Source organism: Poromitra crassiceps (assembly GCF_964638095.1).
Source record: "Poromitra crassiceps genome assembly, chromosome: 30".
Classification (NCBI taxonomy): Eukaryota; Metazoa; Chordata; class Actinopteri; order Beryciformes; family Melamphaidae; genus Poromitra; species Poromitra crassiceps.
In genome coordinates, this window is record NC_139652.1 from 15,767,699 (window position 1) to 15,783,547 (window position 15,849).

Sequence of the window (15,849 nt, forward strand, 5' to 3'; positions counted from 1 at the left end):
GCCGTTTGCTAGCTAGCCGCCCTTTTAACGGCAAGTAAAAGCTTCAAAACTCGTAAAAGTGGTCCTCGTGTGTGAAGATGATATTACTAAACACTGGTTCGCGTTTGATTAAGCCAGCGTTGCCCAGAGAGATTATTAGAAGCATCGCGCCAAAAACCCATTCAAAACTCCCATAGGCGAAAACTGTGAAGAACCAGGGCTGTTAGCATCGATGATTTCCGGACTCGTTACTGCGGCTCTCTATAGACCAGAATGCAATGCAACAGTAGCCTCAATAGACCAGAATGCAATGCAACAGTAGTCTCAATAGACCAGAATGCAATGCAGCCACAAGGCATGTTGTGTTTTGAATAAAGGGAGCGTCTCACTTTTTTCTTTTCGACTGGAAAAATCTCTGGCTCTCTTCACATGCCCTGTTTTCACATGCCCTGTTTTCACATGCCCTGTCTTCACATGCCCTGTTTTCACATGCCCTGTCTTCACATGCCCTGTTTTCACATGCCCTGTCTTCACATGCCCTGTTTTCACATGCCCTGTCTTCACATGCCCTGTTTTCACATGCCCTGTCTTCACATGCCCTGTTTTCACATGCCCTGTCTTCACATGCCCTGTTTTCACATGCCCTGTCTTCACATGCCCTGTTTTCCTCGTTTTCAGGTCACAGTTCAAAACAAATTATTGTTTCAACAAATAATATCAAACCGAACTTGTCAGGGTGACTTAAAAATCATATTTAAAGCTAGAAATAAGGTCCAGGGTGTAAAAAAAAATGGAATTCTCCTTTAATCACAGAATAACTGAATTGAACATCATACTGTAGATTGATGACATAATCTCCTTTTTAAGAAGCGATTGAAAAGACAATGACCATAAACACGCTGCCCATGGGAGGCTTTTTGGGGTGAATGTTGTTGCTGAGAGGTGTAAGTGAACATTTTGACAGATGCACGTCCTGACTGGGAAGTTGCTTTGAGTAGCTGTGTTTTCTCTTGACCTCGTGCCGTATGACCTCTATATGACCTCTGACCCCCTTCAGGACAAGCTGGAGAGCGTGCTGGATGTGTCCCACCAGCAGATGGAGCAGTACCAGGAGCAGCCGGCCCACGCCCAGAAGATCGCCTACCAGCAGAGGCTGCTGCAAGAAGACCTGGTCACCATCAGGGCCCAGATCTCCCGCCTGTCCACGGTACGCTGTTGTGTGTGTGTGTCTGTGTGTGTGTGTGTGTGTGTGTGTGTGTGTGTGTGTGTGTGTGTGTAGTTGTGTATGCATCCACATAGAGTATGTTTTGTATGAGGATGCCTTTTACTTGGTCAATATCTGTCTTGCCAACTGTGTACTAAAATATTTTGTGTGCGTGCATGTGTGTATATGTACATGTGTGTATATGTACATGTGTGTATATGTACATGTGTGTATATGTACATGTGTGTATATGTGCATATGTGTATATGTACATGTGTGTATCTGTACATGTGTGTATATGTGCATATGTGTATATGTACATGTGTGTATCTGTACATATGTGTATATGTACATGTGTGTATCTGTACATGTGTGTATATGTACATGTGTGTGTATATGTACATGTGTGTATATGTGCATATGTGTATATGTACATGTGTGTATATGTACATGTGTGTATATGTACATGTGTGTATCTGTACATGTGTGTATATGTACATGTGTGTGTATATGTACATGTGTGTATCTGTACATGTGTGTATATGTGCATATGTGTATATGTACATGTGTGTATCTGTACATATGTGTATATGTACATGTGTGTATCTGTACATGTGTGTATATGTACATGTGTGTATATGTACATGTGTGTATATGTACATGTGTGTGTGCGCGTGCAGGAGATGGCTCGAGCCTGGGAGGAGTACAGCAGTCTGGAGAGCTCAGTGGAGCAGCTGAGGAAGGCGCTGCAGGCACACATGAACCACAGCGCCACCCCCCAGGTGAGAGCCGGTACTGCAGCTGGACTGAGTTCACCTCCAAACTCGCAGCTTTTCGGCTGTAGTGTCCAGATTCTGTCATAGGGAGGGTTCCAAACAGTTCTTGTACATATTCCATTGTGTCTGAAAGCTAGCAGGCAGTGTGTATTGCATTCACCTTATGTTCATACGTGGTGGGCCAAATTCTTCCGGGTTGTTTTAACACTTCCGGTGGTCACGGCGCGAAATACAAAAGAATATCAGAAGAAGAGTTGTTTTTGTAGAGGACAGTGCACGGGGTAAAACAAAGAACGTAGCAGCCTACTACTTTGAGCTCGGTACACAGCAAGCAAGCGGAGTATCCACTGTTAGCCAGGTCAGATAACGTTATTGTCGACAATGATGAGCACTTTCTTGTAAAACATACCTGGACTCCAACAAAGAAAGCTTCAGATGGTTTTCTCTCCTCCGAGCGCAGCTCAAGCCACTCTATAGATAATATATACATATGTACACTCTATATAGCCAGTCTATAAGAGCTGCAGACGTTAATGTAATTCCATGGAATGCAAGAATTATGCCAGTTACATGGCATTGCATTCTTAGACATTGTCGTTTGCTTTTATTTTATTTTGGTATGTTACATACAATTGGCTAAATTATTAGTTAATTCAGAGTTAGATGATATTGGAGCAGCCGGCCTTTTTCTTTTTCTTTTTTTTTAGCCGGAAGTCGTGACACGACCACACAACCGGGTCAAATGGGCGTGGCTACATAAGGTGAATAGCATGAGACAGTTGGGTCAGATCTGTGTGTTTGGTGTCTCACTCCAGCAAGAGAAAGCAGAGATGAAGCGCGAGCTGTGGAGGATCGAGGACGTGATGGCCGGACTGAGCGCCAGTAAAGCCAACTACAAGATCACCATCGACTCTGTCCAGAACCCAGGTACTGTAGACTGTCCAGAACCCAGGTACTGTAGATTATGTCCAGAACCCAGGTACTGTAGACTCCAGAACCCAGGTACAGTAGACTGTCCTGAACCCAGGTACTGTAGACTGTCCTGAACCCAGGTACAGTAGACTGTCCTGAACCCAGGTACAGTAGACTGTCCTGAACCCAGGTACTGTAGACTGTCCTGAACCCAGGTACTGTAGACTCTGTCCAGAACCCAGGTACTGTAGACTGTCCTGAACCCAGGTACTGTAGACTGTCCAGAACCCAGGTACTGTAGACTTTCCAGAACCCAGGTACTGTAGACTCTGTCCAGAACCCAGGTACTGTAGACTGTCCTGAACCCAGGTACTGTAGACTTTCCAGAACCCAGGTACTGTAGACTTTGTCCAGAACCCAGGTACTGTAGATTCTGTCCAGAACCCAGATACTGTAGGAACCCTACAGACAGCACCCACTCCACCACAGAGCACTATAGTCCCACCCCTTATTTATACAGAACAGTAAAAATATAGAGTTCTGGGGTGACAAGACAAAAAATGGGATATAATCCACACTTCCCCTGTTGACAGATGTAACATTCTTCTGTTGTATCAAGAAAAATGCAGAGAATCATCTGGCTTTTTGTGACACATTTCACTCTCTTTCTGGCATTTCTTCTAGGAAGGAATGTACTGCCTTGTACTGCCTTGTACTGCCTTGCACTGTCTTGTACTGCCTCACACTGCTTTGTGGGAGTAGAAGAAACATCCTCGAATTAGTCAGTCTTTATCGTAGAATAAATCTTGAGGTAAATTGTTCTACTTTATGATTGATAACAGCAGTTAGTCTTTCCATCTTATATATATTATGTACCGGGCTGATACTTTCAGGGAAGTATAAAGAGTGTAAAGTGCGGGTGAGCTGACGGAGCCGGATTTTTTTAATTAGGTAATTGACCCTAATTACCTAATGATGTGATGTCACTCGAGCAAGAATGTCATCAGTGATGATGTCATCAGTGAGGTCATCCTTCCTGACTCAGCAGACTGGGTGGGTCTAACCCCTTCACTAATCTTCACAAACGTGAATAACTTTTATGACTTTTGGAACGTAAATGCGTTTTTTTTTAACGTTATTTTTAGAAAACACTTCAAAAGGCATAACAGTGATTAACGTTCGTGAAGATCATCCTGCTGAACCTCAATTCGTGCTCCCATAAACTGTTGTTAACCACAGACCTGATTTGATGCATTTAAGTGAAATCCCCATTCTAAAACCCCATAGACTTTTCCCCTGACGAACCAATATGGCGGCGATTTCTGATTAAGCCTACAAAAATACGTCATCCATGTGGTACTCTATTCTACAGATCAGATTTGATGAGATTATATTGCTGAATACTCACTCTTGGTTTGAAAATGGCAATTAAAAATAATTTAAATCTGTGTCTGCATCACTGTTTGCCTCCTCTCACTGTCTTCATCTCTTGCTCATATGCACCTAATCACTTATATATCTGCTTTTGAACATCCAATAGACCTTATTCGCTAACCCTGGACGGCGCCATATTGTTGACATACCATCCTGCATGCACAGCGCTACTGCAGCTGACAACTAGTAACAGCCTTATTGTCGTTTCTGTTCCATTACAAAATAGCGATGGTAATGACAGCAATAAAAAACCCAGAGTTGTTGTTTGTATGCTGCCGTTAATGCCTGTAATAATAAACAAAAGAAAAAAAGAGGTGAACAGACTTTGCTGTGAGGAGCTGTCAGAAAGTTTCACCTTCTCTCCTAACTATCCACACATCTCCTGTGCTGCTGACGTATCCTCCGTCTCGCTCCCTTCACGTCTGTGGACGGTAGAGATAGAAACAAACCACGGGGACTTTATTGCTGTCATTACTACAGCCATGTATAACGCAGGTCACCATCCGAACACAATTGGAACGATACAGGTAGGTAACGCTAACGGCGGCTAGCTTCCTATAAACTCTGCTCTTACATAGGCTGTCACTTGAGCGCTGCAGCGCTATGTCAACAACATGGCGGTGGTGGGCGTGCCCGTATGTGAGTTACGTCAATCAAATAAGGTCTATAGTGATGTAAATAAACAATATCATATTTTTGTCATCTGACTTGTCAGTTCATGTGTCCTCAGATGAAGTGTAAATATAGTCAAGTCAAGTCAAGTCAAATTTATTTGTATAGCACATTTCATACACAGAGGCAATTCAAAGTGCTTCACATAAAATGGTTGACAGGAAAATAAAAGAATAAAAGAAGAGAATAAAATGGACATTTAAAAGCATCACAACAAAACTTTAAAAAAGAGTATAAAAAGTGCATTAAGCAACAGGCGCAGCAGTTGCAAAAAGAGCTAAAAGCTTATAGAGGACTCATTCGGTTTACATAATAGCTGTCAGCAGTTAAAAGCGACGGTAAACATAAAAGTCTTTAGTCTATTTTTAAAAGTAAGTAAGGTTGGGGCAGTTATAGGTTATAGACAGTCATTTCTCCCACTCATGCTGGTAAACCCAAATCACACACCCTGTACATTTTAAAGCTAACCTCTTCTTTTCTCCTTCCGCAACACCAGAGAGGAAACTAGTGCCTTCGATGTCGGACCCAGCAGTGCCTTCCCACAGCGCGGAGATCCAGCCTCCTCCTCGCAGCTCCAACCCCAGCCTGGCCTCCCATACCCTGCCTCACAGCTCCGTGCCAAAGTGGGTGAGTGTCACCCTCCAGTCCATACAACCTGCAGCACCATTTCACCTCGTTCCAGGAGGCCACAAACGGGTCCCAGATAGTTGAGAATCTTTTAACACATTGACTGCCAGCCGTTTTTTTCTTGCTGTAGGTAGCTTCTGCCAAGCCGTTTTTTGAGGATTGTGGCTCATTTTACAAGAGCCGAGGATTATTTTCTGCTTGGAGTTTGTGAACATACAATATCTCAAAAGTACTAATAGAATGTGTACTTTCTCTGTCTAAAAGAGTTAGTTTGTAGAGTTAGTAGTTATGTAAGCATTAGCAGTTGAATACAGCATGGTTTTAGCGTCAGAAAAAATATTCAGAGATAAACGGCTTTTTGTGAAATTCGATAGAACTGTCACTTTAACCATTCATTTTTGGCTCTCTCTCTCTCTCTCTCTCCCTCCCCCTCTCGCTCTCTCTCTCTCTCTCTCTCTCTCCCTTCCCCTCGCTCTCCCTCCCTCTCTCTCTCTCTCTCTCTCTCTCTCTCTCCCTCCCTCTCGCTCTCCCTCCCTCTCTCTCTCTCTCCCTCCCTCTCGGGAGGGAGACGCACTAGGTTTAATCCTAGTGAGAGGGGGAGAGGGAGAGAGAGAGAGAGAGAGAGAGAGGGAGGGAGGGAGAGAGAGAGAGCGAGAGAGAGAGAGAGAGAGAGAGCGAGAGAGCGAGAAAGAGAGTTGCTTCAACTCCTCCCTCTTCTTGGCTGCAGCGGCCGTCACAGTCTCAGTGCTTTTGCTGCTGTCCTGTGCCTGTCTGCACGGCCGCTGTTTGAGGAAGTCGGCATGGACTCGCTCGCTTCTTGGAGTTTTGGTTGAGAGAAGCTTTTGCGATTCTGGTCATATTTATGCTGCGTGTTTCAAAGTGTGTTCCACCTGTAATGTATTATGTAAATTTGCAATCCCGCATCGCCAGCAATCAGCGCGAAAACGAGAGCGTTTTCCCCCATCCATTTTCATGAGAATGTAATACTGTAAAATCGCCTCGCCATTTCCTTGAATGGCTTGCTCCCTTTTTCTTTGATTTCGCTCGTCTGGGGGAGCACTGTCAACACTTAGTGGGTCGGTAAAATAGATTATACACATTCAATACCTCCAATAATTGTATAGGAGACGTAAAAGGGATTGATCAACGCCCCACCGTCAAAAAAAAAAAAACTATTTTTTTGACGTATCAATACGTTGCTGGCAGTCAACGGTTGGATTCTGCTTGACGTATCAATACGTCGTTGGCAATGAACGTGTTAAGTGAGTTAGTTGGTCCTCAGGAATCTGAGTCTCTCCATCCGTATATCAGTGGTGGTCCAAAGGTTAGAGAAGTGAGCTTGTGACCGGAAAGTCGTAGGTTCAATCCCCGGGACCGGCAGGATAAATCTGGGTGGGCAAAGTGAAAAGGCAGCGCTTGCCCCTCCCTCATTACCACCACTGAAGTGTCCTTGAGCAAGGCACTCAACCCCAGCTGCTCCAGTGGAGCTGCTCAGTGGCCAGCAGATCAGACTGTGGTTGTACTGGTCAGCTTCCAGGTATGAATGTGTGTGTGAATGTGAACAGGACACTCCTGAAAAAGAGAGCATTGCTCTCAGTGAGACTCCCCCTGTATAAATAAAGGTATACAAGAAATAACTGAGATCATGTCCGTCACAAGAAGGTGGAGCACCATAAACCTGACTTATATCAAGTTTCAGAACTTCTGCTCCAGTGAGTCTGATCATGTTTGACAGTTCTACATCAGAAGCGTTCACATGAAGATCCACAGAAGTCTGTTTGGAACAGCCAACGTACCAAATCTTGTGGAGCTCATCCAAATCGCTTGGTGTAAATGATCAGCTGGAAATACAAAAACCTCGACTGTCAGTTATACTCCCTCACTTGGACGTATAATTTGTGAAACGCTGACTCGTTTTTTTCTCGTCATGGCACCTGTACAGGCCGAGGACAGCGCCCCGCCCCGGCCACCACTGCCACGCCTCTACGACTATGAAGACACGCCCCCGGTGGTGCCACGCCTCTATGACTACGAGGACACGCCCCCGGTGGTGCCACGCCTCTATGACTACGAGGACACGCCCCCGGTGGTGCCGCCCCTCCCCAGAGAAGCATCGGTCATCCGCCACATGTCGGTGCGAGGGCTGAAGCGACAGTCGGACGAGAGGAAGAGGGACAGGGAGAGCGGGCAGTACGTCAACGGAGACTATAAGGTACGGGAGAGCGGGCAGTACATCAACGGAGACTATAAGGTACGGGAGAGCGGGCAGTACGTCAACGGAGACTATAAGGTACGGGAGAGCGGGCAGTACGTCAACGGAGACTATAAGGTACGGGAGAGCGGGCAGTACGTCAACGGAGACTATAAGGTACGGGAGAGCGGCCAGTACGTCAACGGAGACTATAAGGTACGGGAGAGCGGGCAGTACGTCAACGGAGACTATAAGGTACGGGAGAGCGGGCAGTACGTCAACGGAGACTATAAGGTACGGGAGAGCGGCCAGTACGTCAACGGAGACTATAAGGTACGGCGGAAAACCTTCCAACTCCAAGTTTGCGGAATGTAGAAAGAGGAAAAAGAACGCTACTTGGCTTCAGGAATCTGTTTATCAAACTGGAGAGGTGCTCGTTGGAGGTGGGGTTCTTGTCCATAATCTGCCTTCATCAGGGTTTCACCCCTGATGGAGGCAGATTGCCGACATGCGTTGGGTTAAGCCAATCTGAAATAAAGGCTTTTTCATTCTTGCCTTGAATTTTGTTAGTAGGACCCACTGCCTACTTTCCTATTTCCAATTTTGGGGATTTTAGTCTTTTTCATTCAGCTGAAGGATTACACAGTCATCTACTGTATGGCTTCAGAAAGGCCCACAGCCCTTGGGCTTATGAAAACCTTTTAAACCCAAATGGATCAATTGAAAAATGTGGCTGATGAAAAAACAAGGCTGTTTAACGTCATTCTGGAAAAGGACTTTGCAATGTCAGTAGCTCATATAGGAAGGACACTATGGCAGGGCCGTGTGCTGCAGGCTAAAAGAGCAGATGTGCTCATAGTTTTGCAATGAGTGAACGCAATATTTGAACTGATTCCACGTCCTTATGTCCAATACAGTGGTATGTGTATAAATCATGTCTATCTCAAATATATTTCTAGCATCATGGTGCAAAAAACAATGAGGAGAAATCATCTAGTATAGTATTATCATATTCCATCATATGTATCATATGTATCAGTTCTGATACAAGCTGTAGGAATCTGCTGGACCTCTTGTGATTAACCTGAGCCTGTTAGACAAAAGATGAATTAAACACACTACAAAATGTGTAGGAAAAAAAGACACTATCTTAATTGGAGGCTTATTGTACCAGAAGGTTAAAAGGTTCTCACAAGTCCAAACTATCTTTGGAGAGCCTTGGATTCATGTTTCTACAGTATGCAAGACCTAATTCAGCCAAAGAGCACCTAGTCTAAACATTCTCAGCAGCTATGAGTCCAGTCCAGCCTCTGTCTAACCTCAGCCCCTTCAGTCCAGTCCAGCCTCTGTCTAACCTCAGCCCCTTCAGTCCAGTCCAGCCTCTGTCTAACCTCAGCCCCTTCAGTCCAGTCCAGCATCTGTCTAACCTCAACCTTGCTGTGTTCAGTCCAGTCCAGCCTATGTCTAACCTCAGCCCCTTCAGTCCAGTCCAGCATCTGTCTAACCTCAACCTTGCTGTGTTCAGTCCAGTTCAGCCTCTGTCTAACCTCAGCCTCTTCAGTCCAGTCCAGGCTCTGTCTAACCTCAGCCTCTTCAGTCCAGTCCAGCCTCTGTCTAACCTCAGCCTTGCTGTGTTCAGTCCAGTTCAGCCTCTAACCTCAGCCTTGCTGTGTTCAGGTTGAGCTGCGGTCGTACTTGAGTGAACCGGAGTTGCCGGGGATGAGCCGCCACAGCACTGGGTCTGACGTCGACTACCAGTATTTCCCCACCAAAGGTATGTGGGATCCAACAGGCACAATACACTATACAATACAGTACACTGTATATAACCATATACCCATAACTGCATGTTATTACTGTCTTCATCACTTTTGTGTCTGTTTTTCTCACTGTGCAAATAAAATGAACTAAGCGAAACCAAATTGTGCCGATCCATGTTCCCGTGTCATCCGGCCCAGGTCTTTTGGGCTCCTCGTCTCAACTGAACCAGTCCAGCTCCATCTCGTCCTACGTCACCCTGAGGAGAGGCCCTGGGTGCCCCATCGCCAGGGTGAGTCCCCACAACACGCCTGGCATATCTGAAGATAGATCTGCAAACGTCAGACGTCGGCATTTGAAAGTGTATTTCACAGGCCTGTGAATGTTGGACATGTTATGTAAATATAACAGAAAAGTGTTTTAAGCTCAAGTCAAATGTCAGGTTTTAGTTTTACAGTGGAAAACTTGAAAGAAGAGCCGATGCACATCCTCACAATCTTATGGATAGGTGCGTCGGAGGAGAAGAGTCCATAAGCAGAAGAAAGAGTTCCCGCACACTATCCAGTAGTGATGCGCGGGTCAGGTTTTTTTAAGGCCCGCCCCAACCCAACCCGTCATTGGAGCCAGCCCGCCCCGCCCGCCCCGTTAAAATATCTGAAAATTCCGAACCCAGCCCAACCCAGCAGCCCGCAACGGCCAATTTAATGTAATATGTCTCCGGACGCAGGAGGAGCACAGCAGAGCTTCCAAGGTGTGCAAAGTAGCTAATAACTCTGTCTCTCTCCCCCCTCTCTCTCTCTCACACACACACACAGACAGACACTCATGCTGCCCTGCGCGACAACAGTTGTAGCCTAGTCTGCTCTGGATGAGTTGCGCGGCTGCTTTCATGTGGGTCTTTCTTCAATTAATCCATGGTCTTCAGATAGCGCGACCGACTACGCTTCCCCAAAGTGTGGATGGCGTGACCGCAGTGTTTCAAATGGAGGTAGCAGGTAGAGGTAGGCACTAGGCAGGCTACAGAAACAGTTCTTATTCTTCCCCATTTATTTTAATTACCTCATGCGCTCTCCATGTTGCATGTTGCAGTAGTAGGCTAAACGTAGTAGTGCAGCAGCAGGTGCGCACACGGCTTGCAGATACGGCCAGACTCGCTGTCTGATTTCTTTTAATTACCTCATGCGCACTCAATTGTTCACAGCCTACTCACGTTGCAGTAAAGTTGACAAATAGATCACAGTCGAGTCCACAACAGAAAATCTGCGGTGGCATTATATGGACACTTCAAATAATAATTACAGCGAATAATCCTTCCAAAATGTTTGTTTTGAGAGCACATAGGCTACCTCATTGAAGCGTTTCTTTACTCCATGTAGGCTATAGAGAGTGCAGCAGGAGTCTGTCTGATTGTGTGTACCTACGTGTGAGAGTTAACGTCTTTAAGGTTAATTACTCTGCGTGTTTCATTGCTCTAAATTATTTAATAATGTTGCTTTGTCACGTTCTGAGCCTGCCCCACCCGCACCCGCGATATTTTCATAATTTGCCAACCCAGCCCGCCTGCGGGGCGGCCCAGCCCGCGGGACCCGGCGGGTTCTGGGTGACCCGCGCATCACTACTATCCAGTTACTGGCAAACTTTATTACACAACGTTTCGGTCACTCAGACCTTCATCAGGTAAAATGATGAACCTGATGAAGGTCTGAGTGACCGAAACGTGTGCGTGAATTCTTTCTTCTGACAGTGGAAAACGTAACTATCTTGAAACCTTTTTAAGGAAGTACAACCCAAATGACCATCCTCTCAAAGTCTCAAGTGATAGTTCTTTTTAGCCAACACAATATCTCTCTAGGACCTTCAAATCCTCTATTCCGCAAAAGATAACATTTGAACATAGGTCTCTGTGAAATTCTGGCCATATAAATTGTGCTGTGTGTCCTAGAATAGTCATAGAAGATTCATGCAACTTGAATAGTACAAATCCCTTCCTATTTTGTTTACCTGTCTTTTTTCCTCACCATATTTCATTCTCCATCATATATATATATATATATATATATATATATATATATATATATCCTATCGTATCCTCCATCTATCTCAACCACCTGTCTCTCTTACTCTCTACCCCTCCACTCATTTCATCATAAGCTACCTTCCTCTTTCTCTCAACTCTCACTCCATCTCTCCTAAACTCTCGCTCTCTCTGCCAATCCTGCCTGCACTCTTCCCTCTGTCCACCAGGAGAGACCCAAGAGTGCCTTGGAGCGGCTGTCCTCGCCCACCGAGGCGCAGCAGCAGCAGCAGCAGGCCGCGGCCAGCCAGCAGCCGCGAGGCCGCATGAGCGCCGAGGAGCAGCTGGAGCGTATGAAGCGCCACCAGAGGGCGCTGGTCCGCGAGCGCAAGAGGAACCTGAGCCAGGGCGAGCGCTCTGGCAGCACCGGGCTCCCCGTCTACACGCAGCGCTCCTCCTCTTCCTCCAGGCTGCCCTCCTACACCTCGGACCCCCCGGCCTCCGTACGTTACCCCCCGCCCCCGCGCAGCAGCAGCAGGCACAGGGAGCACCACCACCACTGCTGCTACAACACCCTACCGCCACCGACCACATCATAACGTAGCGGGGGATGCTAACACGCTAGCGCTGCTCTCCCCCCTTTGTGTAACCACTGGTTGTTGTTGTTGACGCGAGCACTAACAAGCTAAAGGGTGGGACTGGCTTTGGCTGGCTAGCTAGCTTGGCTGACGCTTTAGGCTGGGCTTGCAAAGAACGATGGGAGACAATGTGGGCATGGGGACTACTTTGAGGAGTAGGGGAGGGAAAGGAACGGTTTTTATTTTTGAAAGGTTCACCTGCGTAACACTGCCCCCTGGTGGGACCTCACTGACACAATTCTGAATGTAAATCCATTGAGTAAAGGAGGGAATTGAAGGCATCACTCTTGTCTTCTTTTCTCAGTTTTTTTTATCACCAGAGAGTAGAGAGAACAGCCCATCTCTGTACATTCACACACCTTGTACATGTACACTTTTATTTATTTACTGAGGGATATTTTCAGTATACAGTTGTACAGTTATATTTTGTAGAGATTTGGTATATTATAGAGAATATAGAGGACTGGGGGATAATGTTGGGAAAAGGAAAGTGACGTTTTCAGGTTGAATTAAAGATATGAGAAAGTGGGCAGCGCTAGTGGCACAAATCATGATCACTCCTCCCCGCTTTCTTTTCTTCACATGAAATCCAAGTGCCTTGTTTTGCTGATGATCCCCTAACCCCCTTTGCCTTTGCAACAAATTCACCTCCTGAATCAACGTTTCACTGCAAAATCATCCCAGTGTCAAATTCACGTCCCGAATCAACGTTTCACTGCAAAATCATCCCAGTGTTGCAGAGCTTTAAGGTTGCTTTTCTGTGTAATAGCACAATGAAGTCAGGACCCTGCTGGTTTGATCCTGAACGGAATACTTCGGCATTTTGAGGAAGTAGCCTCTAGCTTGTAGCTAGGTGTGCCCCTTGTTTTCAATTAAGAACGCTAACAATGCTAACGAGCCCTTTTCTACCCGTGTGTAATTGGTAGAAAATGTCGTAGGAATTCAAAATGTCTGAGTCTTCCTTTAAGATTACATGACATAATTAGCAGATTGGAATCAATCGTGACTACAGACTAACACTCACTCTTAACCGGATTGCTGTGAGATCTACCTGTAATGAGACTACATTTCCCACAAATCCTGTAACAGTGAGCAATACCTATAGTTCATCATCTGCTATTACCCGATATCCGCCTCTTATAGCCATAATGTCCAGAGTATATTTAATTTTCTACACTCCAGTTACATCAGCATATAATAACATGTTTACACCATTTTATAAAATATTTGAATTACCATCCACATTATTACAGCCTTTTCTTGTAACCGTTACAAGGGTATTTTTATAGCTTGAGTGTGGTTGATAATGACACTGCTAACAGTTAAAGTTGGAGAGGAAGGCGCACGCTTGAGTACGTTTTGAGTGGCCTATACTGAAACATGCAGGACAGGTTCAAGCAACTGGGCTGAAATGCAATATTAGAGAAGTAGAAACAAGGAGTGGACGATGTTGTCCCGGGGGAAGTATGGTGTTGGTGTATGTACAGTACAGTGGCATGTACCGACTTTGTGTGTGTAACACAGATTGATCATAATTATTGAGAATCCATAATGTGTGTGTCATAACGCAGTCCTGGCTCTCTATGGCTCTCTATTGTCCACTCCTTGTCCCCCCCAAAGTGTTAATCCGGAGTCCTTTTCCGCCATATTGCTTTAACCACTCCACAACTACATCAGGTCAGTGAGAAGAAATAGTTGGGAGGAGATCACTCAGTTGAAGGTTAGACTGATAGTAGTTGAGAACTTAGAGAAGTGAACTGCTAATCACCATCTAATTCTGTGTAATTGAGAAGCAACGCACAACTCCTTTCCTTTTTTCTTTTCTATCATGTAGAGATTTGCACTCGACAATAAAGAGAGTTTCTTGCTTCTGAACCTCTGGCTGTGTTCTTCCTAATCGGGGGGGTTGAATATATGTTTGTTTGCATGACGGTCTTTCTTTCCTCTGTGTGTGATTGGTCGCTTCTCCTGAGCACAACAAGGCATGAGAGAGACGCAGTGTTTGTCAAAGCATGATGGGGGATACATCAGACAGATCAGACCGTGCTGCAGGCTGCTGCTGCAGTACTGCTGCTGTCCTGAAGAGGCGCTGGAGAGGGAAGGATGCATGCATGGCTTTGCTGCACCTTGGATGATTACTCACAAGTACCCCTCACCACACACACACACACACGTCAGAAAACAAGTCAGAAAATACGACCGGTCATTTCATGCATGCAAGTGTGTTTGTATGTGTGTATGTAATAGAGCAGTAATTCTCAACGTTTTTTCATATCAAAGACCCCTAATTCAGTCCACATTAGAGTCACGGACCCCCATTTGATGAGAGGCTCTGATGATTTGATGAGATCGCTTCGCTTGGACCCAAAACTCAGAATATTTTTGGATCAGATATGATTTTGTCCAGAATTCTATCTGTATTGCACTATGCTCAAAACAGTCATTATTTTACATCCTAAATTGTATTCACATGTTCTAAATGAAATACTAGTGAAGTTTAACATTTCGACCCCACGTTGACCCCCACTGTGATAGAGAGACAGAGAGAGCAATGATATGTAGCCTACTGTAATTACAGCTTCCAGAAACACTCATTAATTAACCTCGCGTCACCAGGCTCTTCTCGGCGAGAAAGAGCCTGGCCTCCCTTTACAAGTGATTTTGTCACCCTTTCTGGTTCCGGCCTAGAGCCCGCCCTAGACAGGAAGTAACAGCGGCAACTTTTACGTTAACTTGACAATTAGACACAACGTATCGGAACGGCAAAAAACAAAACAAAAGATGGACGTACCGAACGAAGTTTTTGAAGAAGTTCTTTTAGAAGCATTGCGGATTCACAATCTCACATCTTTTAAGCCAATACAGAAGCTTTGCATCAGACAATTAATCGAGGAAAGAGAAGGCAAGCTAACGGCAACAAAGACGTTTTTTGGCGCACTTCCTTCCGGTGTTCATTCTGGTTCCGTGGTTTACGCCCCCATGACAAACAGCGGGGTGAAAGGTGCCCAGACTACTCATTAATAATCATAATGATAGCCTCTGGTGGCAGGGTTCCTTCTGTGTTAATGATACTAAACATGATATCCCTGGGCTGACTCCTTACTCTAATTATTCCTGGTTCCACATCGCAAAGAAACATTGAAATTCAGAATTGTCTCCCTTTATTTTGGTGTTTGTCAAGAAGACTCACTGCAGACGATTGCAGGAAGCGACAATACACATTTAACCAGAGAACTTAAAATGCTTAATAATGCTATTGTCAAATGAATTGACACTTTGGTAAAAAAAAAATCACTGTAAACAAATGAGTCCATGGAGACGGTTGGTAGCCTCAGTTTAATGACAGTGGTAATTGTTAGTGCTAGTGTTTCTCAAAATTAAGACTACATTTCCCATAAACCCCACTGTCGCACAGAGCCCCCCTCTCTCCGCACCATTAAAATGCTCTGTGCGCTGCATTTTCTCTTTGCCTTGATTGAAGAGGAGAAACATGTTGGAAGGGATTTGTCCATCTGGTGCTGTCAGCAAAATCTCTGAACTTGTTTGCTCTGGAACAACAGCGCCCTCTTGCTGTTTTGTGCCATACAGCAACCCTGCAGATTTCCCGTGAAAGCCAACCCAGTGGCTCCTAAAGTGAAATGCAG

The 15,849-nt window shown here is 45.3% G+C and overlaps 1 protein-coding gene across 1 annotated transcript in view; it reads left to right on the forward strand.

The window, feature by feature from the left end:
* Positions 1–15,849, forward strand: part of LOC310800427 (pleckstrin homology domain-containing family A member 7-like) — a gene marked incomplete at its 5' end in the record, with an annotated part of 57,576 nt that overhangs the window by 35,247 nt on the left and 6,480 nt on the right. The window contains 8 exons of the mRNA XM_083663025.1: positions 1,037–1,186; positions 1,864–1,965; positions 2,775–2,886; positions 5,474–5,604; positions 7,547–7,816; positions 9,473–9,569; positions 9,754–9,845; positions 11,798–12,070. Of these exons, the coding sequence (XP_083519151.1) occupies positions 1,037–1,186; positions 1,864–1,965; positions 2,775–2,886; positions 5,474–5,604; positions 7,547–7,816; positions 9,473–9,569; positions 9,754–9,845; positions 11,798–12,070 (1,227 nt within the window). The remainder of the gene's footprint in view (positions 1–1,036; positions 1,187–1,863; positions 1,966–2,774; positions 2,887–5,473; positions 5,605–7,546; positions 7,817–9,472; positions 9,570–9,753; positions 9,846–11,797; positions 12,071–15,849) is intronic.